Below are 22,440 nucleotides of genomic sequence, written 5' to 3' on the forward strand. Positions count from 1 at the left end.
TAGTGTGAAGGTAACCCTTGAACCTGACGACCAGCCACTTTCACTTTTCTTCTTGAAGCCCGAGCAGCGATTCAGTGAGGCGTGTACTGTACAAGGCAAACAAACCCTATTTCAAATGATGGATGGAAATCAGATGTTCAAATCTAATGGAGGGTCTCTTAGTTGGCTATGCTGTATGAAACATTGGAATGAAAAAGGCCCAAACACACTTGGAACTGGCTGGGACAGGCTTGTCGTCATGAATGGGATTGAATGTGTTGTTGATCGTCACATTTTGAAAGCTGGCCTCGGTCAGGGCCGACATCGAAAGTCAACAAGTCAGTGTGCTGTGGTCTTGTTCGCCTGTACAGCTTTCAAACCTTTTGAAGGGTTTGACAACTTTAAAAAAAAACCCGACCATTTTCGTGCCGGGTGGAAGTCTTAAGTGTCAAAGCGCATTCTCGTTGTCAGAGGTTGGCATTTTACTAAAGTTTGTCGGTCTGACACCCATCAAGAATTACCCATCCGTCAATCCGTCTATTTTTCAAGCCGAACCAAACGAATTGTCTGCCAAGCCTACACCACTTTCTGTCACCAAATTATCAGGTGCATCGGGGGCAAGGCTGCTTCGTGCGTTGGCACGCCCAGAGTTGCGCAACACGGCCCCAAACCCACTAGATTAGAATCGCGCTGGCAAGGAAATGAAGTTATGTCCGTTTTTACGCCGAGCGCACGGGCACCAGTCTACCAAAATAGGGCCTAATTGGTAGACCATTAAAAAATAAAAAACATTCTGCAAAATGGAAGACTGCTCAATTAAAGGAAATCTTTATTTTCTCAATCCCTTGCCACACCAAAGTAAAAGAAGATAATTCTGTAAATGTCAAATGGTACATTGATTGAATACCATACAGTCGGCCTACGTGTCAGATTTTGGCCTTGGACCCTCGCAGACGTTTGTGAATGTTCCATTTCTGCTTAGAAAAGATACATCATCATGCCAGAGAAAAGATATGTTAATTCAAAGAAAAGTCCCCCCACTGTGATATAATAGCTGGCTGCCCACTCAAATGTCAGCAGACAAAATAAGTACAGGATGCTCTCATCCTGGGGTTTCGTATGTCCTTTGACCCGTTCAGCAGTGTGACATGCACGTCACATTTCTTCTGAAGGCGTGAAACTAAGCACAGAGTTTCCAAGAAATCTAAAGCATCTACCAACACTTGAATGCAATCTCCAGCCAGCCACAAAGCCTGCTTAATCTATTCAGGATCTCAGACAAACTCAAGACAAAAATCTACACAATGAGCTTGCAGGCAAACCCATTTAATGTTGGATTTGTGTGAAAGCCAGCGAGTCCCGACTTGCATCTTGCACAAAATAGTCTTACCACATTACTAAAACACACAAGCCGTACTGTATTATACACATTGAAAGGAAACAAAGCGTACCCATGCACGAAGAAGCTCAACTTCCCGCATCCCTCCATATCAGGTTCGTTAAATGTGCCAAGGCTTAATAAGTGAATTGCTCTGCAAACAGAGCGGATGTCACAAACAAGGCCATTCGTCTGTTGCTGGCTAGGCTACCATCATTTGAACTTTGTAATTAGGAAGACGTGTGAGAGTCTTTGGACTTCCCCCAGGATTCCTTCCTCCTCCATGTTTTGGCATCAGGGACTCAGGACATACTGTACGTCTGTCAGTCTGACTGAATGAAATGTTCCACCCACAGATCAATAGAAGGCAGGGAGCACATACAACAAAGATGGACACTGTACACAAAGTTAGTTTTTTCTTCCGTTGAGTGTAAGAAATGTTATCATTCATTCACACCACAAGTGTGTCCCGGGAATCTTTGGAGGCCAAAGACTGCGAGCTGCTGCCCTGCTCTTCCTGGGCTTCGTGGAAACTGCATTCAGTTGCTATTAATGTCTTGGGATCATCTAAAGAAGGTAAGGAGGTGTCAATCAAACATCACGTGAGCATTGCATTTGTATAGATGAATACTATCTTTCTGCCATATGAGTTTGTATTTGAATGTCAGAATTTTAATACATTTTAATTTTAAGATTTTCCTAGTTTTTTTAACCATCAAAATAATCAGTGTGAAATAAATGTGGCTTCTGCCCCCGCCCCTCAAAAAAATGACTGCAAAAATGCGGGAGTTTGCAATTAATTAGCATTAACATTTGGTGTGTGTGTTTTTTTTTTTTAATATTGGGTGTTGTAGTTACAAAAAGTCGTGCTAGCATTGTAGCAGCCGTGGCTAACGTCGGCTTATGGACAGTGTTGGTGAGGGGCGTGGCTTTGGTCAAAGGCTTGAGGGATGAAGTGAAGTGAGGCGACATCCACATTTTGTAAAAAGCGCAAACTCCCCACTGGCAGTCAAATAGAAGCTCGGATGGCACAGAATCACTTTGTTAGGTTTTGCGTCAAACTTGATACAGTTCAGCACGATACCTGCGCTTTCGTCCGCCACTGGAGTGATTTGGAATGTTGTCTTCTTTTTCCTCTTGCGCAAGAACACGGCCACGATAAGAGCAATACTCAAGGCCATCAGGCACACGCTGGGCAACGCAGACAAGAGCAGCGGCCACGCAAAAAAGTCGCCGTTGTGGTTTTCTGAAAGACACGAGCGGCTGCGAATGACACCAAAGAGCGTCCGTTGCGGTTGAGCGACGCGCAGGAAAGAAGTGACATCATACCGGCTCGCTTCAGACTGCTGCGTGAAACATTGATGCACTTGCTGTCAGTGAAGGCATCGCCCCTGGATGCAATCATTTCATACGGGTTGGGACACCTTGGAGAAATCGATTTCAAGCATGTTGTGAGTTGAGCGACAAACGAGGGCCGCCGTGGATATGAGGAAGTGCATCTCACTTGGTGCTCCAGGGCTGACACTTGTGATGCAGTTGGTCATTGAAGGTTCCATTGGGGCACGTTCTGCAAGAACCTGGCCAAGCGGAGAGAGCCGACTTTGGCAATCGTGGTCAACAGTAACCGTGCTGTGCGAGATCAGCGGTCTGCTTACGTTTGGCAGTGGGCTCCTCGCCTTTGCCGCACTTCTTGCGACAGAAGGAGCAGCGCTCGTCGCCACACATCAGTCCTTCTTTGCATCCGCACTGCGTGTCGCTCGTGGCTGTACATTCCTTCACCAGAATTTGTGCACCTGCAAGGCCCGCCACATTTTTTCTGTTGAAGGCGTCCGGAAGCTCCAAAACTGTGCAGACTGCGGAAAAAAAAGACTGACCTTCACACTGGGTGCACCTGGAACACATCAAGGCTTTGGCATTCGATGTGTAGGTTCCACTCTCACACGGAGTACAAAGATTTTGAGGGTCGGCGCCGCAGTATGAGACCAGCCGGTTGCCTGCACAAAAGCCATTCATTGAGTTGCGGGCCGCCATCTGTCATGTGTAGTACCGAGAGTCTCCAATAGGAGCGCTACACATTATAGCGCTCCTATTGGAGACTCTCGGTACTACACATGACACCATCGGCTTTTTTTGTTGGACAGTCGACTCTTCACTCCACCGCAGGCGTGTCAAATCCACTGCCTTCGCGGGCCACATAAAATGATGTCGCGGCCGGATCTGGCCCCCTGGCCTTGAGTTTGATGGAGTTTTTTTAATATCGTGACTTTATCGCTATGTGGTAGGATTGTACAGCGATTCTTTTTCCACACTGACTTTTATTGTTGAGTAATAAGGTCGAGCAAGAAGGAAAGTGTGCCTAAAAGATGGATGAAGTTTGGAATGGCAAAAAGCGCATTTGCGCCTGTAGGGCAGTGTTTGCCAACCAGGGCTCGCCACGTGGAAACCTGTAGTCAGTTAGTTCCCAAATCAATAACCAATCACAACAGCCGTGTGTCAACAAGTGTCTCATTTAAGCTCAGATGACTGATGATAACAAAAGTCAAATTGCTATTGTGGCTCGTGGTTTGTTTTTGGCGGTCAATGTTAGAAGATACGTTTTATTGTACACATAAGCGCGAGTTTATTATTTATTTTGATTCATATATGTCTTTAATTTATACTCATTTATTTTCAAAACAACATATTTGTTTTTAAGTGCACACACAGACACCATCACTGAGCGGGAATCGGTCCCACAATGTCCGCACACAACTCAGGCATGTGTACCACTACACTATCAGTGACCACGGGAATCATGATGTGCTCCTGAAAAGCTTTCAACTCACCCGCGTGACATTCCTCACAGCAAACGTCGTACGGCGATTGTGTCCCGAGCGTCCATCTCCTGCAGCCTCGACTTATGTGCTCCAGGCTGCTCAGAGAGCCCCCAATGAGCAGCAGCAGCAGCAGCAGCAGCTGTGGCAGCGGCGGAAAGGGGAGGGAGGCGAGGGTGCCTACGAGCACAGCCATGCGGCAAACCAGCGAGCGCGCTTTCGTGTGCTGAGAAAACTTATGAAAGCTCAACATGTTATTCATGTCCTTCTGTTTTTTTTACCCACTTATCAGGGGCGGGACTTACTTTTACGGACTTCTGTACAGTCCAGTCATTTGGTTGCCGACGAACTCCCACAGAACGTTTCCCAAGGACCCCCCCTATTCATAATAACATAATTGCCATGGGTGGTTTGGGGGTTGTTATTTTTTTACATTTCATTTTTAATGCTTTTAACGTAAAAATGCATTTTCAAATCATTTGAATTGAATTCACCATAATCCCTCAAGGTGAAATTCAAGTTTTCTGTGTTTTAAAATCACTATTCTATTGTACTTTTATGCGTAAAAGGATTAGGGCCAGTTGGGGGGTGTAATAGGTTGGCAAGATTTTCACTTTTATCTCAGAATTCTGACTTTAAAGTCAGTTCTGAGAGAAAAAAAATCTGAGATAAAAAATTCTGTCTTTAAAGTCGGAATTCTGACTATTCTCAGAATTATGACTTTAAAGTCAGAATTGTTCCTTAAAGTGAGAATTCCGACTTTAAAGTGAGAATTCTGAGAATAAAGTCAGAATCCTCACTTTAAAGTCGAAATTCTGACTTTAAAGTCGGAATTCTGACATTAAAGTCAGAATTCTGAGAATAAAGTCAGAATTTTGAAATAAAAGTGAGAATCTTACCAACCTTATAATTTCTAAAGTCTGAGTAAACTGAGTTAATGTAGTGCAACCTGTCACTAATCACAGTAACAGGGTTGCAAATCCGGACGAATGTTAGCTTTCCCTCAAGAGTAGAAGCTAGCTGTTTAGCTAGCTGTTACATCTGACCAAGAGGACAAACGTACTTTATATTTACATAACAAAATTGTCTTAATTGTGTTCATATGCATAACAGGGTTGCACGAGACATTCAATCAAGGCTATGAATAAAAATGTGAAAAATAGAAGGGAGATTTACTAATTAAGTTTACTCTACCAATTCTTTCGGAAAACTGCTTGATGATATCAAGCCCAGCGTACTATATCATGTGATTCACAGTGCATTCTTCTTCTACCGTGCTAAAAAGATCATGATAATAGGGTTGCGTGCATGTTGTGAGACACATGTTCCATGAATATTAATAATTAGAAATATTATGTTTATTAAAACAAATGTTCCCACAGTTACAAGAGACAGCCATGACCCCCCCCCCAAAAAAAAGAAGACAAATAAATTGAAATTCAATTTTAACTGTTTTATTTGAGATTCAATTTGGTCATTGGTGGGGTAGGACAAGAGAAAAATTGTATTTCAGGGGGCACTCCAGATTTATTTGGTATTTTAAAAACTATTTTCAAGCATTCTTGTCTCTTAGGTTTTTGGTCTCAGGACAAGTAAATTCACTCAGAAACAGCATGTTTTTGTGTATTTTTTATGTGAATTATTCCAAATTTGATGGGTGGGACGTAAAATGTACTTCAATTCTGGAACGATCCAACCTGTTGTTGAGGACAACACATTGCAACAATAAATCCATGACCATAAGTTTGGAGATGAGTTGAAAGTTTAGGCTGCTAGTGCTGACCAAGTTGAATTGTAATACTGTGAAATCCAACGTGTTCTTGACTTATTTAAGAAGTGTGCCCAGCAGAACGCTGACAACAACACAGCCGAACCTTTGAATCCAGTGTCCTGTGCCATCTTGCGTCTGATCTTTTCAAAATAGAGTAATTCCTGGTTTAAAGATCATTTCGATTTTGGGCCACTAGACACAGTCACTGTAATTCTGAAAACTGCTTTAAAGTGCTGTAATGATCAAAATGAAAACTGAAAGTGAAATTTGGCCCTCCATGAAATGAACAGCTGAAAGATGATCCATCCATCCATCCATCCATCCATCCATCCATTCAATTCATTGTGGTGTGGGGAGACTTGAAAATTTCCCACTGAGATGTGTCACTTCACTTCTCGACATGACTCAGCCTTCCACTCTGCTTTGGTTTATGGCAATCAAGCCTGGATTCAGCCTTGTGTTTTCCTTCTTTTGCCAGCCTTGTAATTCCACTTGAGTTTCTGTTCCAACCTGCCTCGATTACACCTGCCAAAACATCACAATTAAAAATCACAATGAATAATTTTACAATGTGACTAGTCATCAGATGAGTCACTTGTGCCTATTGTTATGTGTTTACCTCGAGGTGACTGAGTCAAGTTAAAAAAAAAAATAAAAAAAAATCCCCCGTGATGTGACTTGTGCTCGTGGTGTTTGTTTACCTTTGGTCATGGGTGAGGGTCATTCTAAACAATCCATGGAGCTGACTTCCTGTTTCAAAGCAACTGCAGTCTCGGACTTTGGACACTTGGGTGACTTTGAGAGCATCCTTACTGTGTCTAGTATGCCAGTTGGCCCACAGTCCCCCCCGCCGCCCCCCCCTTGACCTTCAACTTCCTCTACAGTTAGCCACAAAGCAAAGATAACATCATCCTGTTTGTATTTGCATCTCATGTACCAGTCCCCACCTTAAGCAATGAGGTCCTGCGGGGTCCGCTTGCCTGCGTCACGTGGAGGTGTCATTGGAGGCCTCTGAGCTCACATCCTTCCTGTGGGGGAACGCGGCACGCGCAACTATTTTGGTCCTTTCATTTATGAGAAACAAGGGGTCGTGTCTAATGTATATTGTAAAAACCTGAGCATGTTAAGGAAATCCACCCACTGGGAAAGTACATGTCGCAACGAGGCTCTCAAGTCCCACGCGTGTCCGCTCAAGTTGTGACACGAATGACACCTTTAGATGGTGCGTCAGGTCTTTGACTTGGGGGATTAACATGATTAGAGTATTTTGATAACCACCCACACGTGACTGCAGGTTTGTCTGTCTGCTACTTTTCTCAGTGAGGACCAGTGTTTGCACTTGATGAGGAGTGACAGATTCAGCCAGAAGTTCCAACATAGAGATTTTTAATCATATATAATAAATTTCTATGTACAATTAACTTTTTGTTTGTAAAGAAAGACGATTCAAGAGAAAGCTCTGATTGCAAACAGTGTTTGATACCAGCGGGTGGGAGGGACACCTTGGAAAAGTGCTCATCAAACTTGTTTTTTTTTTTTGTTTTTTTTTAGTCTGAATATTCAGGCCTAGGCTGAACCTGTAGTCAAAGGACGGGAAGTGCCCGATGACGTTTAAACACGAGGTGTCTGGCTTCATTACGCTGGCTTTCTTCGACAAACTCGGGCTGTGTGATGCGAGCGAAAGGTCACAAGCAAAGCAGCTGGCTCCCGACTGCATCGCCAAGTACAGCACGCAATCAATGACTAATAGATGCAGATTGTGAGTCAGAGATCATACGACAGGCGGTGACAAGTGCTGCTAAGGTGTAAAACACAAATGTAAAAATAGTCTTCTTTGATTATTTCAAACCAGTAGCCTACTTGCCAGATTACAAAACGTAGAAAGTGGCGTCACGGAAATTGACATTCCGGAAAGGTGTTGTCAGGGGAGGCCAATCCACAACAGGTGCTCACAGCACCCAGCCCCGAGCGGCGACACAATTGAAGACCGTCTGGCGTTGACAATTTCCACTGTTTGCAATCCGATTTTCACGTCACTCGAAACCAAAGCGACGGTCAACTTCCAAGCATCCGACGCTGACGACGATACATTGGACAAAGCACAGCAACCACTGTGGAAACTGGCCACTGATTGACAGACGGCTGATGTGTGATTGTCAGTCGGCCACAGTGGATGACGGACGGATGGCGCCATCGATGCGACGCAATCACATAAATAACAACACAAACATCCTCCAGTGTACACATTGTTCCTTTTCGACATTGGCTAGGGGTGAGCCCTCGGCCCAAATAAACCAAATGTCTTCTTCAAGCGCTTCAAAGTCATGCACCGGGCCGCCTCGTAACAATACAACCAAGACCAAGATGCCCGCTGATCGCAAGATGATCAGAGGTAGCGTGTGAGCCGTTCGCAGGGAAGCGCTTGGTGGGGGGTGGGGGGGGGAACAAAAAACAACTGTGGTACTGCTACAGCATGGGACACAGTCAAAAGAAGTCGGCGGCCACGTTGTTGGCGGTCTGGGGATTGAGATCCAGGTCTTGCAGGGGAGAACATGCAAGAAGGAATGAGGGAAGGCTCGCTTTGGCCGCTTTCAAAAAAATAAAAAATAAAAAATATCACCACATCGAACAGCACTTCACAAACTGTACACTTGAGCCACACAACTGCCCACGGTCCATTGGCGACAGCGGGTCGGACGAGAGCCAGTCGAGGGCTCCGCTCAAAAAGGGGAGAGGCGGCGGCAGTAGCAACATCATTTTTGTTGTCAAAGCACTGTGCCGTCACATGATGTCAACAAAAAACTCGCAGGGATTGCCCATAGCGTGCTGGAACGATTGGCGGCTGGCGGTGAGCTCGGGAGGAAAGGCGGCGAGCTCTCTGCCGGGAGGCGCCCCCGGTGGCGTGCTGCTGCTAACGCAAGCCTTGGGGGCCAGGCGGGCCAGACAATACGGCGGCGGCAAGCCAGGGGGGCCGTAGGAGGAAGCGTGGCCGGGCTCGCTGCGGGCGCAGGAGCCCGGCCCCGGCTGGGAGTGGGGCGCGTGGCCGTAGGCGAAGGAGGCGGGCTGGCTCCCGTGCGACTGGCTGCGACTGGATCGGGCGTGGCTGCGATGGCTCATTTGGCTGGCGCACCCACCGCCGCGCCTCCCTCCACGCGCGCCGGCCTCCGACTCGCTGCATGTCGACTTGTGGGCCTTGTCCTTGCCCGCGCTGGATCCACTGCTACGGCTTCCTGTCCACAAGACACAGTCGCCCTACGTCAGCAGAAGAACGGCGAGGTCACGCATGAGCCAAATCTTACAATGAGAGAAACCTCAGGGCACACCACTAAACACGAATGTCGCAATAAGTATGGATTGCGAAACGAAATAATGATGACCTCCTTTGTAATTTGAGTGAAATCTGGGCCTGTTTAATTGAACACAAAGCCATTATTCTGCTTTATCTGCCGTCAGTGGAAAAGCGTTCGAATGTTCTTCCTGTCACCATACAAAGCTGGCATCGACAGATGACTGAAGATACATGAGTTCTCGTAATGAAATCAATCGTTTTCAGACCAATTAAGTGAAACTGGATCATTTCCCACAGCACAAGTCAAACTCACAAGGACGTGACGAGGCACGATGGTTGCAAAACTCTCTTTTAGCGGGCAAGGAAACACATTCAGGAACTGAAGAGCAAAGGGTGCAACAAACGGCACCATAGAACCATTTCTCACAGCCAGTCATTTAAGAAACGTCATCATGAGCATATTGAAATATGCACCCTGTTAAAGTTTCAACTAAATTAGAGAGACCTTTTTATCTTGCAAAGACATCAATTTGATTTTTATACTGTACTGACTTTTACTCACTACATTTATAGGAACAATACATTCTGTTTTTTAGCAAGTGCACTCATAGCTGATTCTGAAATCTGATGGCACGCGAGGGCTGTGCAATTCATCAAAATTCATATAATTATGATTATTACACGCCACGATTACAAAATTGGCATAATCGTAAAAAACAATGATTAATATGCATTTATATCAAACGCATTTCACAGGGGAATCATATTTGAATCTATACATTTGCAACTTTAAAAAAAAATTGTAAAAACTAATTTTATCAATTTTGTTTGGTACAAAAGTAACTTACATAATTAAAGTGTTTCAAAGACATTTATTTGCCTTTGCATATTTTTTTACATTTAAACATTTTCGTGTTTTGAAACAAAAAATAAACGTTCGTTTGAATAATCGTGATTTCAACTATTACCAAAATAATCGTGATTAATTTTTTTTGGGGGGGGGGATAATCGAGCAGCCCTATGGCACGCATTTACGAAACCTCTCGAGCGGATCTCCTTCATCCGTGTTGAATTTCAAGTCATGGTGGATGGTGCGTTACCCGCTACAACCAGACGATGGCGACAGTGCTCATTCCCTTATTTCCTTTCAGTCAACATTGAAGTCAACAAAAACGTCCAGCGGCGTAAAAGAAAGCATTAACAACCTACAAAGTCAGAACATGCAAGGACGTAACATCGATGGACTTTTTGAAACATGTATTACTACATGCCACAGACAAAGGTCAATAAAAACCTTTTAATTACTGAAGAGAACCCATTTGAAATACCTCCCTGTCACAAGTATTCATATCAGCCCATTATACCACACGACCAATTCGCTGTTGGGAAATATTTGTATGTGTCATGTGGTCGCCAGAGGTGTAGCACACTCCCACATTGCACACTTGCCCAATGAGCCCAACAGTGCTGGCTATAAAAGTTGCCTGCACTAAGACAAGACAGTACTGGCCTCACACTGGCCGTCCTGCATCAACCACCAAGTCCAAGTACGCCCCAGCACAGGATGAACACATGCCCAAAGGTGCAGAGAGGGATGACGCACGACACACAGGACCACACGAGAGATGTGCTTAAAGACCCTGTCAAGTGAAACCAGGGGTTGCTCTCTAAATACATGAAGATAATTGCTGAAAATGGACTGAAGAACTGTGTAGGATTGAATTGTGGTGATACAGTGTTAAACTCTTTTTCACCATTTTTGTTTTTCCTGATTTTTTTGGGCCATGACTAAAATTGGCACTTGGTGTCCCTTTTGAGTGGCCCCTTCCCATTCTAAAAGAAGCCAGTGCCTTTGTGCGCATCAGCGCTTAGCCGGTGCGATTGGGAGTTACTAATATTTGGCCCATTTCTACCATTACAGCATGCAGTTAGCTAGCTAGCTATGCTTAAGCCATGAAAATGCATCTTGTCCGGATGCCCCAATTTAAAGGGGCATCTGATAAATATTGTGTTTGTGGAATAAGAGCTACTCCACCCGTTTTTAGCCATCTCTGGGGGCAGCCATTTTGTCACTTCTGTCAATCGAAAATGACATCACAGATGCTCAGGGCCCAGGTAACGACCAATCACGCCTGACCTGTTTTATGAAGCTGAGCCCTGATTGGTCGTTATCTGAGCCCTGAGCAAATGCTCAGCTTCAGAAAAAAGGTCAGCCGTGATTGGTCGTTACCTGAGCCCTGAGCATCTGTGATGTCATCTTCAGTCGACAAGTGACAAAATGGCTGGCCCCTGAGATGGCTAAAAACGGATTTTGCTGCTTAACTCATATTGCACAGACGGAATATTAATCGGAATGCCGTGTTTCAACTAGTGGGCCTGCTGGGAACATATTCTTGAAAAAAATGTGTTTGGGTTGAGTTCCTCTCTGAACAACAGCTCAATGTTGTTATTGAAACTCGCAAGCGAGGAGGTGATGCAGCGGATGAGCCTGTTGTCCATGCGCTGGTCCGGAGGAGGCCCAGCAGACGGATAGCTGGCGAGCTAGCTGGTGGCTAGCATTTCGTGTCGCTGGTATTTTCACGACTTAAACATTCAGGCATGTGTAGGCATACGAAAATGACTAAACAAATAAACATTGTTTTTCAAAGTGCCGAGGCAAAAGCTTGATTCGTCACAAGTTTTAAAGTCCTACTTTATATACGTACTATGTTTTTAATGATTCAATGATTGTTTTTAATGATTGAATGAAATTAGGCGGGGTTGTTAACAACACTCTTCTCTTTGGCGTCTGAAATTTAGAAGACGTGTATTTTCACTTTACAGGGACTTTAACACTACGGGCGGGCAGGCGGGGTGACGAGCAAGAAGAAAAGAAGAGAGCAAGGCTGGAGGAAGCAGAAAGCGGCGGCGAGGGGTTGGATGGTGCAAATTTGAGGGGGTGTTGCAGGCTTACCGGTTCCCCCGGTGTCCTGGGACTACCTCCTCCTTCAGTCTATGGTTGCCCAGCAGAAACAGAGGGGAACAACACAATTACACACCTCTTCCCCAGTAGCTAATGTCGATTATACACTCACGCCATCAAACAGGCCCATAACACGCATCCAGGAATGGCTCATGCACACACGTGACAAATGCGCAATAGAAACTGAAAGATGGATTAAAGATGTTCGAAATGAAAACAAGCGACAAAGCTACGCTCTGATGTTTATGTGTGACGGCGGGATCGAGGTTCTTTGTGCTGAGGGTTAGTAGCCAAAGCTCGTCACGCCATATTGACAAGAACTTGCCCTTGTTTGTGCTCATGTGCCACAGCAAATGTCAATGTGAACGAGCCAGCCCGTGAGCAGGAAATCAAAGTGTTAAGCCGTACCATCCAGAAAGCCCATCTCGGCGGCGGACCAGCGCCTCTGTCGTGACTACGCTGCAGGCCATGCCATGGCACCCACCCAACGAGGTTAGCCCCGAGGACAGCGCCTTCACACCAAGCTAGCAGCTGGTCCCGGTCAACAAGGATGGATTTAAGGCATCGACGGGCAAAACACAACCCAGGTTTGACCTTGGAAAACGGTACGGCGAGGGAGCCCAGTGAAAGTAAGCCAGGATGTTTCTATTAGTCTATTGGGAATCCAACTGACGACAATTCCATGTGCCAAGTCCGTTTTTTCAATGGCTTGGGTGTGGAAAAGAGTCTCGCTCGGCGTGTCTGTGAAATTCAGGTTTGAAAAACACTGGACAGATCCAGTCGCTTTGAATTTGAGATCAGATGAACCTCTGAGTAGAAGACAAAGATTAGGCGGTGAATCTTGGCTTGTCACGGGGGAGAGAAAAGTCGGTCAGGTTTTCAAGCACCGCGCACTCCAATTGAGTTTGTACAGTGCATGTATGGTATGAACAGAGAACGTGTCGCGGTAGATAGTAGAATGGGTGTGATGCAATTGTGAGAAAAGATGACGGTTTGTGGAGTGAATGACAAATGCCATGTACAAAAGCCGCCGAGATTCAACTCGAGCTATGCGGTGAGTCAGCGCCGTTCCTTAGCTACGCTGTTTCTGTAAGTGATTAGAATATCCTTTCAAGACTTTTCTTGAGCTTGTTTTTGTGGTTTTCGAAGTTTGAGGTGTCACAAAAGAAAATCAGCATCAAAGACGCTATTTCACTTGATACTTCTTTCTACAAAAACCTTGTTTTCTCAGTTTTTTGGTCAGGAACTGGTATTTTTGAGCAACCAACCCATGTTCTACTGCTCATTACTTAAGGTAGAAAACTTTTTTTTTTTTTTCTTTCTGCGGGCCTTGATAGATCAGCCGGAATAATATGCACAGCTGGCAATATGGGGAAGTCTGCTTTGAAAATGGCTATCAGCCAATGAGTTAAACTGGATTTGTGATATATTTACGGCTTGAACTATAAGTGGGGGAAGTGTCAATTACTCACGTTTTCCACTACATGTGGCAGGTCTTTGTCACACAAATAAATAGCAACAAGTAAGATAACTGTAGCGTCGTAACTAAATAGTTACTGAAGTTGAGTGCATCATTCTCCTTTGACAGTTATAGAAAGGTTTAGGAAATGTGTCGGCACCTGTCAAAACCGATTGTGACAGCCAGAGAGCAGAGAGTTTTACAGTCCATTTACCATTTCTCGATTGAGGATGACGTCACTTGGCACGCTGCTTTTTGCTCACGGCCAAGTCATCTTGCTCCTACTTGCCAGTACTCACCCTCACTGTGCTGGCTGCCTGCGCTCCCGCTGTGGAAACTGTGGCACGGGTCCGAGTATCCGGGCGGGAAGCAGGGTGGCGCCGAGGGGAAGGGAGGGTAGGGGAAAGGCTGCCCCCCCATGGGCCAGGGGTTGGCGGCGGGGGGCAGCGGTGCCAAAGCGTCCTGCTCAGAGCCGCCGCCGCTGGAGCCCTCGTTCAAGTTGAGCGACGCCATGTCTGAGTGAACAAACAACAAGCCGACCATTACGTGGAATCGCCTTACGCCGTCATTTTGGAGAGACTTTACTTTGGCAAAGGTCCCCAAAGGTGTAGTAGCACTGTTCCGAGAAGGTGATCTTGTTGACGGTGTGTCTCAGGTAGCCGTGTTTGAGCAGACTGCTGGCGTACTTCCTGGCATCCCGCCGGTCTTTGAAGCCGTCCACTCGGGAGAAGAGCCAGTCCACCACGTCAGCGCCTGACAGCGCGAGCGCGCAGACACAAACAGCCATTCACACATATGGACAAATTCGGCTCCTCAGACCTTAAGAAAGCATGTTTATGAAAGTTGAACCCACAACCTCTCGACTGTGAGGCAGATCAATGTGCAGATTAATAGTTCACTTGGCTGCTCTTAATCTAAACATCTGGTCTGCTCAGAAAAGAAAGTTCAGCGTCGAGTTATTTTCCTCACCAATGACCGCATTGGCGATGGTGATCTTTAGCCACATCCTGTCCCGAATCTCCAGGCCAGAGTCTGGCAACTGCATAATCTTGACGATGGTTGCCATGTCTGTTTTGCTTGTCGATAGAGGCAAATCGTCAAACTCTGCAAATACCCCCAAAAAAATAAAATAAAAGAAAAAAAAAGAAAAAAAAAAATCAGTTCTACATCATGAAGCGAGGCGGTGGTGGCGCTGGCGGTGGTGGGTGGTTACCATAGTGGGGGTACGGTCCTGTCAGGGCAGTGGTGTGTGAAATCCAGGCGGCGGGGTCAATGGGTCTCACTGGCTCAGCTGCGCATTGTGACAATAATGCAACTTTGCTTTCCACTTCTGACAAAACGACAGTCTTTGAAACGATTCCAAGATGTGGCCTACCTCGAGGGATGGTGAAGTAGCTTCGAGGGGAGGGGTCCCAACATTTGGCAACAGTGAGACTAATCGGACTGAAAAGAAGACAGCAGCTCAGCCATAATTCAAGGAAACGTGATTGTTTGCTAATTTCTACAATTCAGCCACAAACTCAACAATTAAGTGGGCACAATTTGGAATCGACTTGCGGTGGCCATGAAAAGCCCTGATCACTTGCCAGTATTTCGTGATGTAAAAAAAAATAATTTCAAAACTTTGCCCACCATTGGTGTGACCTATAACCTGTACAACTCAGCCTACTAGAACAGCTGAACTTTATCTGGGGTTAATCAGGGGCACTAAAATTGGTGGCAGGTATGTGCTGACTCCCACTGAACATGAATTTGACTATGATTGGTTACGTCAACACAGCCGCATTCACACTTGGGAGACTGGAAATTATTTATCTTGGTGTCATTTTTTTCCGCCAACCTAAAGACCTGGCATTTGAACACATTTGTTAGATTTGTGACCAAAAAGAGGGACGTCACTTGCACTGGAAAAAAAAAAAAAAGTTCTTACCCAGGTTTGGAAACGATCTCTCTCAGAATCCTCACAGCGTCATCATTGCTCATGTTCTCAAAGTTGACATCATTCACCTGAAGAAATAAATGGCAGAGTTTGTTAAGTGACGACTCGCAGAACAATTCCAACTCACGGGACACTTGACAAGAAACACCTGCTCAGCTACAATTTGTCTATTACTTCCACATACTATTCCATGTTATGATATTTCATCTGGAAAGCCCGTTCGGCATCATGCAGTTCACCTCTCAACAACTTCAAATGAGCCATAAACATATTGACACATCTCAACCTCAATTAAAACTAAGCTTCAGTCATCAATCAGCGTATTGTGCAGGCAGTAACAAAAAGGTTAGCGTTTGCATTTTAATAGCAAGGCAATCCTGAGGCTTCAGTAAAAGAGACCTCAGATGTGTCAGTGGCCAATCAGACGCCTTGTATAAATCAAATTTGATTCTTTCTACAAAAACATGCAAGTGGAGCAATTTCTTTAAGTTAGACAAGAAAAAAATGCAACTTTGTGAAGAAAGGTATAGCATAATCTTATTAATTTTTTTTTGCATATACAGTATATACTTTTTATTATAACTTCTAAAACAGCTAAATTCCATACTATTTAGTTTTATAAATCTCTCAGCGTCTTATTCCTTGACTCAAAGCAGCCCTCTAGCGGCCAATGACGGAAGGTGCGCAGTATGGCATCTATTTCCAACTGAAAGGTATTGAAAATGAGCAATAAAGATCCAAGCGAGGCAAAAACAGCACACAAAAGGAGGAGGAGGCAAAAATAGAAATTTGACAAGCCACCACAGGCAATAAGCATTGCCGCTATTAAAAGAAATACAGAGATCTCTTCAAGAGCGGTGCTCTATTTTTACACGCGGCTCAAGTAAGCCTGTCAGGATGCCTAATAGTACCTGCAGGAGCATGTCTCCGGGTTCAATCCTGCCGTCAGCAGCCACTGCGCCGCCCTTCATGATGGAGCCGATGTAGATGCCGCCGTCACCGCGGTCGTTACTCTGACCCACAATGCTGATGCCCAGAAAGTTGTACTTCTCTGTTGGGGACACAAAGGAGAACGTTAGAGTCGAATATCATTGGTGAGACATTGAAGGAGAAGAAGAAAAAACAAAGCAAAAACAAGAACACCTCAAGGCGCGAAATTACTTCCTTTTTCTTTTTTCTGCAATTATTTGCAGGTTAATCCTAGGGACCTGAAGGGTTGTATTGAAATATAAAAATAGGACAATATAATGAATCAACAATTGTTTTCCTTTTTAAATATAATCAACTTTCCCACCCCTAACTCATTCACTGCCATTGACAAATTTATTTGCCTTTTCACAGTCCAGCCTTATTCATATTTTTTTCAATTTTTTTCAAACGTTAGGGTAAAAGAGGGTCTGAAAATGTTTGGCAGTGAATATATTCTATGCAGGCCCACTAGTTGAAACACGGCATTCGGATTAATATTGCATTTATGGAATAGGCGTTAAGCAGCAAAATGCACCTGTTTGTAGCCATCTCAGGGGGCAGCCATTTTGTCACTTCTGTCGCCTGACAATGACATCACAGATGCTCAGGAGTGAGATAACGACCAATCACGGCTCAGCTTCAGAAAACAGGTGAGTCGCGATTGGTCGTTACCTGAGCCCTGAGCAGCTGTGATGTCATTTTCAGTCGACACAAGTGGCAAAATGGCCGCCCCCTGAGATGGTTAAAAGTGGGTGCATTTTGCTGCGTAACTTATCAATGGCTGCATTCCATGTAGGATTATCAAATATGTTGTTTTAAAACTCATTTGGCCTTTTCAGTATTTTCTTGTGAATTGTGTTTGCAAATCTAATCTACCTAATGTGAACATATGAGCATTCAATGAAAGCCTTACCCATGTTAAGTGTGACAGTGATGATGTTGAGGCTCATGGTGGAGTCTGTGATGCTGCTGAAGGATGAAGACTGCAAAGGCAGAGGGAGGATACAAGACGTGATCCATGTGGCAAAGAACTCCCGGTGGCACCCAAGTCAATAGCAGTCAGCCCGCTCATTTGTCTCTCCCGCTCACCGTCGCAGCCAATTTCAGCAGCAATTTGTCCTCAAGGCACTCACCCGGTCTATTTTGGCCACTTTGTGCCTCCGTCGGCGCAGCTTGTGCCTGCGCATCAGCTGTGAGGAGGTGCTGTGTTCTGTGGAGCTACTGAGCCTAAAAGAAGACATAAGAACACGATTTCAATTCAAAGATCAGCTTGTATGATGGCAACGTAGTGAATATACACAATTGCCGATTTGACCTTACATTGGGTTACAGCTGTACTTCCAACCAACTCTCATGTAGGGTGATTCATCTAAATTATTGTAATGAGCTGTTACGATTATTGTTTCTAGAACGTGTGAAATATGAAGAATAGGCTGAACAGTGCCAATGTGGACATTTTGCATATATTAATTAGATTCCCACTATAATTCTTTCGATGACAGCGCCCATGTCTACTTTGGCTCAAGATTCTTTTGACAAACTAGAACTAACACTCCTTACATACTAGTGGAATGTGGAACAGTAGCTCAGTGGAACAAATTGCTCAACTCATCTATGACAGCCAGCTTGTGACAGCAATGGCTGGAGTGTAATGACTTGATAGAAAAGTAAATCCCGCCAAAAATACAATTTAAAAGAATAAAAAATAAGTCAACCTCTAGTTTGTGGAAATTGACTTATTCTGGGGGGTGGGTGGGGGGCTTTGAACGTATTTCACCCGCGAAAAGTGAGAGAACACTGTACTGCATTTAAGGGCACAGCGAAGTTTGAAGATGTTTTAAATGATGTTAATGGGTTCTGTGAACATCGTTTGTGGTATAATTATGCTTTAAAAGTATTAATACAGCGTCTTCAATTTTAATCACTTTTAGGGGAGTGTCAATTACTCCGAAATTTTCTCTTGGCAGTCGGTATCCACTGGGTTGTTTACTGTTTTTATAAACGAGCAAGTGACATGCAAATTGTCGATTAATTTTCAGGTTACAGGGAAACCTGTCTGAGATAAAAGAACCAATGATTTCAATCATACATAAGAAACAGAATGAACTTTATTCAATAATTTTCTCAACTGTCAAGGTCAAGTTTAGAGTGACGACTCCCGGACTACACAATATGCTGGACAGAATTAGACTGTTATCACAGTGTGATCCCCGCATGTCTCTGTCTGACATCAATGTTAAAACAAAAAGAAGTCATTACTCCACGACAGACGAGTGACACGTGTTGCTTCGAGACAGCTTCCAAAATAGATCCGACAGATCCGAAAGGCCCTCGACTGAAACGGTGGTCTCGTATCATTTCAGGCATGAAGGATAAGCCACTGCAGTGACCTTACCTGCTTGCGTCTTGGTCTTCTTCGCTGTCGACAAACGAGCTGGACTCCAGCTCGCTGCTCAAGACGGAGGGGCTGTCGTAACCCATGGCCGAGTCCCTCGCCGTGCGCTCCGATTTAGAGTGGCCGTTGATGCGAGGGACTGGAGACAAGTAAGAGGCAGTGAGGGTGGCCGCAACATGACGTTCACCATCACAGTTGCAGCTGTGACCGACCTTTGACACTGCCCAAGAGATTTTCATCGATGAATATCATTGTGCTTGTCAATTGCAATGGTGGTAAAACTGCACTGCACCACACAGAGCTCGTATGTAATATTCTGCCCAATCCCACAAGTCGGCAGGGCAGTCAAAATATTAAACGCGACTCTTATTTGAAAAGGCAGAATTTCTGATGGTGATTTGAAAAATGCCTCTTGAGATTGCCCAGGTGTCACTTAAGTGTAAATGAAAATTGTGCAACGGACTCGATACATGACTTGAGCCGGTGGGAGCTGAAAGCAGAGAGATGACACCGCGCGAACTCACACGCAGCATACATACACTGCCGGCGGCGGGGAAGGGCCGCCTCCGGGTAACAGCGTATTGGCTGCAGCCGTCTGCTAAGGCCAAGAGGGCGAGGCGCAGAGCACATCTGCCAAGCTCCAGCAAAACATTGCAGCAATGAGGTCGTTCCCATCGCAACAAGGTGCCTGTCACAAAAGGGAAGCCTCAGCCGACGTCGTCTCGGCCACACACGCCGATTGGCTGCCCCTCCAGACACCCGTCCGTCCGTCCGTCCGTCCGTCTATCTGCGTGCTAGTGCTCTACCTTGTGTGGAGTCATACTTCATCTACAATAGAGGAAGCAGCACAACGCATGCAGTCACAAGAGAAGTCAACGAGTCCCACTCGGCCGAATGTTGGCCATTGGAAGTAACAGCGTTCCGCAAAACAGCTGTGCCCTGAACTTACTTCTCATAATACGATGAAAAATAACCAAACATGTTACCGACCACTTGCACTAATTGACATAAAAGTTGTGACGCTCAACAGTAGAGATAGACCGATATGTTTTTTTCAAGTCCGATACAGATTATTACCGTAGAAGTCAAGGAGGCCGATAACCGATATTTGGAGCTGATATTCATTTTCAGCAAAAAGGAAAATACTGGCGTCAAAAAAAAAAAAATTCATATATTCTTAACTTTGTTGAAACGTATTTCAGCATATATTTTTCAGCTGGGTTAGGCCCGCGACCCTTGTGAGGATAAGCGGTATAGATAATGGATGGATTTACATAATGTAGATTTTTTTTTTCTTATCATTCTAAATGTTTGCCAATAAACATCTGTGTTGTAAAATGTCTTCAAAAGTTAAATGAAAACCTAAACAATAAATATAGTCCTCCAAAATGTCAAAATGACAGAAATGTTAAAATTTCACTTATCATTGTTTTGATTTCAAACAAAACCAAAAGTGCAGTGTTCCCAGGGTGAGTAGAATCTCAGTAAAGTTAACTGAAAATTTAAACAAATACTTCCTTGAAGTTAACACAGTTTTAAATTGGTTTATTATCGGCCATCAGATTTTTTAAAAAAGGTCGATGCAGCTATTCATCAAAACACAGTATATCGGAGCCGATAATCGGTCTAACCCTACTCAACAGTCGAACTGTCATTTTATGAAGGGGAAAAAAAAAAAAAAAAAGTGTCTCACCACAGCCGCTTGCGAGCCTTCATTCTATGCACTGATAATCCCCCAGTCAGGACCAAGTGTTGCCTACTTGCTGCCTCTCATCACACACACGCAACTATAGGATGACTGCTAATCTGCCTCCGTCCAACCAGAGCACAGAAAGGTAAGGCGAGCTTTACGATGAGGCGCTGCCCTCACCCGCCTCAGGTGAAAACAACCTCCCCCTTTCTTCGCCTTTTTTTCCTCCATTTTGGACACCAGCTGTTTCTGTGCTAATGCCTCAATATGTTAACGCAAGCTAACTCAACGCATGACTCCACATTCTAATGCTCTATTACAACATCAGACTTGGGTCTCCGAAAAGCAGATCACCTGTTGGCCTTGGAGCACATTAAATCCCTCCACCAAACTCCAGCGAACCTCAGGGTCCAAGAACTGTTCTGCCTTGCAAAAGTCTCAACGTCATTGTTCCTCTCCAAACACCCTGGCCCAGGCAGGAAAGTCAGACGCGATACGTTCTCGGGCTTCACAGGTTCAAGCCATCGCTCTGCAACTGCACGGACTCGGTGACAGAATCACTTGGAGCGGGAGTATAAGGTGACCGGGGAATTCCTGCCGCTGACGCTGCGGGCGGCGAGGCTTCTCTTTGGGCCTTTGTTACGTCTTTACACGCGGACCGCGGGACTGCGGCTGCACTCAGTCAGCCGATGCGAAACCAAGGCGGCCACATGACATTGATTGGCTTTACTTGAGTGCTTGATTTATGGGCAGCACAACGGCTGCTGCAGCACCCACCCAGGAAGCAAGCAGCAACACTGCTGCTCCCATTTAATTAGCAGAAAACCATGCCTCTGTGTGTGTGTGTGTGTGTGTGTGTGTGTGTCTGTGTGTGTGTATATATATATATATTTGTGTGCCAGAAAACACAATTAAGTGAGGGAAAGTCTGCAGGAAAGAAATCATTTAAAAAGGTAAAAACAAGCAAACAACAGAGAGTGAAAAAATACATGTTTAAAAATGGTACACAGGCTTATAATAATAGTATCCAATGATTGCCGTGCCAACAGGCTGTGCTCATTTCAATTTACATCGCCTGGCACAATTCATGAAGTATTGGCAAATTTGGGGAAAATATGACTGAACACGAACCATCTCCTTTTCTATAATTGCTGTCTTGTGTACCGATTCTGCTTTTTTGAAATGCCTTATAGTTCAACTTGAATCCCACTTCAAAATGAAATAAGTGTGTTGTGCATGAGAACAACTGTGTGATACTCGAAACTGATTTATCGACTATTTGATCGATGGACCAGCCAGCAGTCTGAGAGCGCACTTGGGCTAACCGCTCAGAGTCGTGGGCAGTTTGAATTATAAACAGTTCACGGTAAATGTAAAAAAAGTGCAATTCACAAGAAAATAAACATACAAAACAGGGCAAGAGCAGCTGCACATGACTTGGGAACAAAAGAAAATGTAAATCACAAGCTCAGTCACAAGATGCTCAAAGGGGGCGCCCGTCCTGGAATACGACTTGTGAATGAGCCAGTCCCAAAGATTGGCTGTGATGCAAGAAGGACGACAGAGAGGGACACCTGGCTCAAAATATTAGCAAAAACATGTCTCAGATAGCAACACTTCAGTGCTCGCTAGCTGTCTCGTGCTAGCGCCAACGCGGGCACATAAGAAGCACAACTTTCAAAATAAAACCACCGCCAATTTTACTGTACGTTTGACTTTGACTTGATGGTCACTGTGAGGGCCGGTCAAAGACCGCAGGAGGGCTCTATGTGGCCCGTGTCTGTGTTGGGGTACTC

General features: G+C 44.9%; 2 protein-coding genes across 2 annotated transcripts in view; both read right to left on the reverse strand.

Moving 5' to 3' along the window:
• Positions 1–791: 791 nt before the first annotated feature.
• Positions 792–4,420, reverse strand: LOC147153931 (tumor necrosis factor receptor superfamily member 16-like). The gene is made up of 7 exons (XM_086037989.1): positions 4,183–4,420; positions 3,232–3,351; positions 3,013–3,150; positions 2,862–2,934; positions 2,687–2,781; positions 2,442–2,603; positions 792–1,924 (listed from the first exon to the last, which is right to left on the reverse strand). Exons 1-7 carry the CDS (start codon positions 4,364–4,366, stop codon positions 1,809–1,811), a joined length of 888 nt encoding a protein of 295 aa, XP_085894115.1. The 5' UTR covers positions 4,367–4,420; the 3' UTR covers positions 792–1,808.
• Positions 4,421–7,310: 2,890 nt separating this feature from the next.
• LOC147153932 (segment polarity protein dishevelled homolog DVL-1-like) overlaps positions 7,311–22,440 on the reverse strand; it is a 31,399-nt gene continuing 16,269 nt past the window's right edge. Inside the window, exons 6-16 of the mRNA XM_086037976.1 lie at positions 18,955–19,093; positions 17,693–17,786; positions 17,473–17,542; positions 16,502–16,641; positions 15,582–15,658; positions 15,027–15,094; positions 14,865–14,942; positions 14,621–14,755; positions 14,237–14,404; positions 13,951–14,166; positions 7,311–9,171 (exon numbers count right to left, since the gene is read on the reverse strand). Coding sequence (XP_085894102.1) covers positions 8,723–9,171; positions 13,951–14,166; positions 14,237–14,404; positions 14,621–14,755; positions 14,865–14,942; positions 15,027–15,094; positions 15,582–15,658; positions 16,502–16,641; positions 17,473–17,542; positions 17,693–17,786; positions 18,955–19,093 — 1,634 coding nt within the window. The 3' untranslated portion in view covers positions 7,311–8,722. The remainder of the gene's footprint in view (positions 9,172–13,950; positions 14,167–14,236; positions 14,405–14,620; positions 14,756–14,864; positions 14,943–15,026; positions 15,095–15,581; positions 15,659–16,501; positions 16,642–17,472; positions 17,543–17,692; positions 17,787–18,954; positions 19,094–22,440) is intronic.

The sequence above is a fragment of the Filicampus tigris genome, chromosome 1, assembly GCF_054856515.1.
Source record: "Filicampus tigris isolate MCC_2025a chromosome 1, RoL_Ftig_1.0, whole genome shotgun sequence".
Taxonomy (NCBI): Eukaryota; Metazoa; Chordata; class Actinopteri; order Syngnathiformes; family Syngnathidae; genus Filicampus; species Filicampus tigris.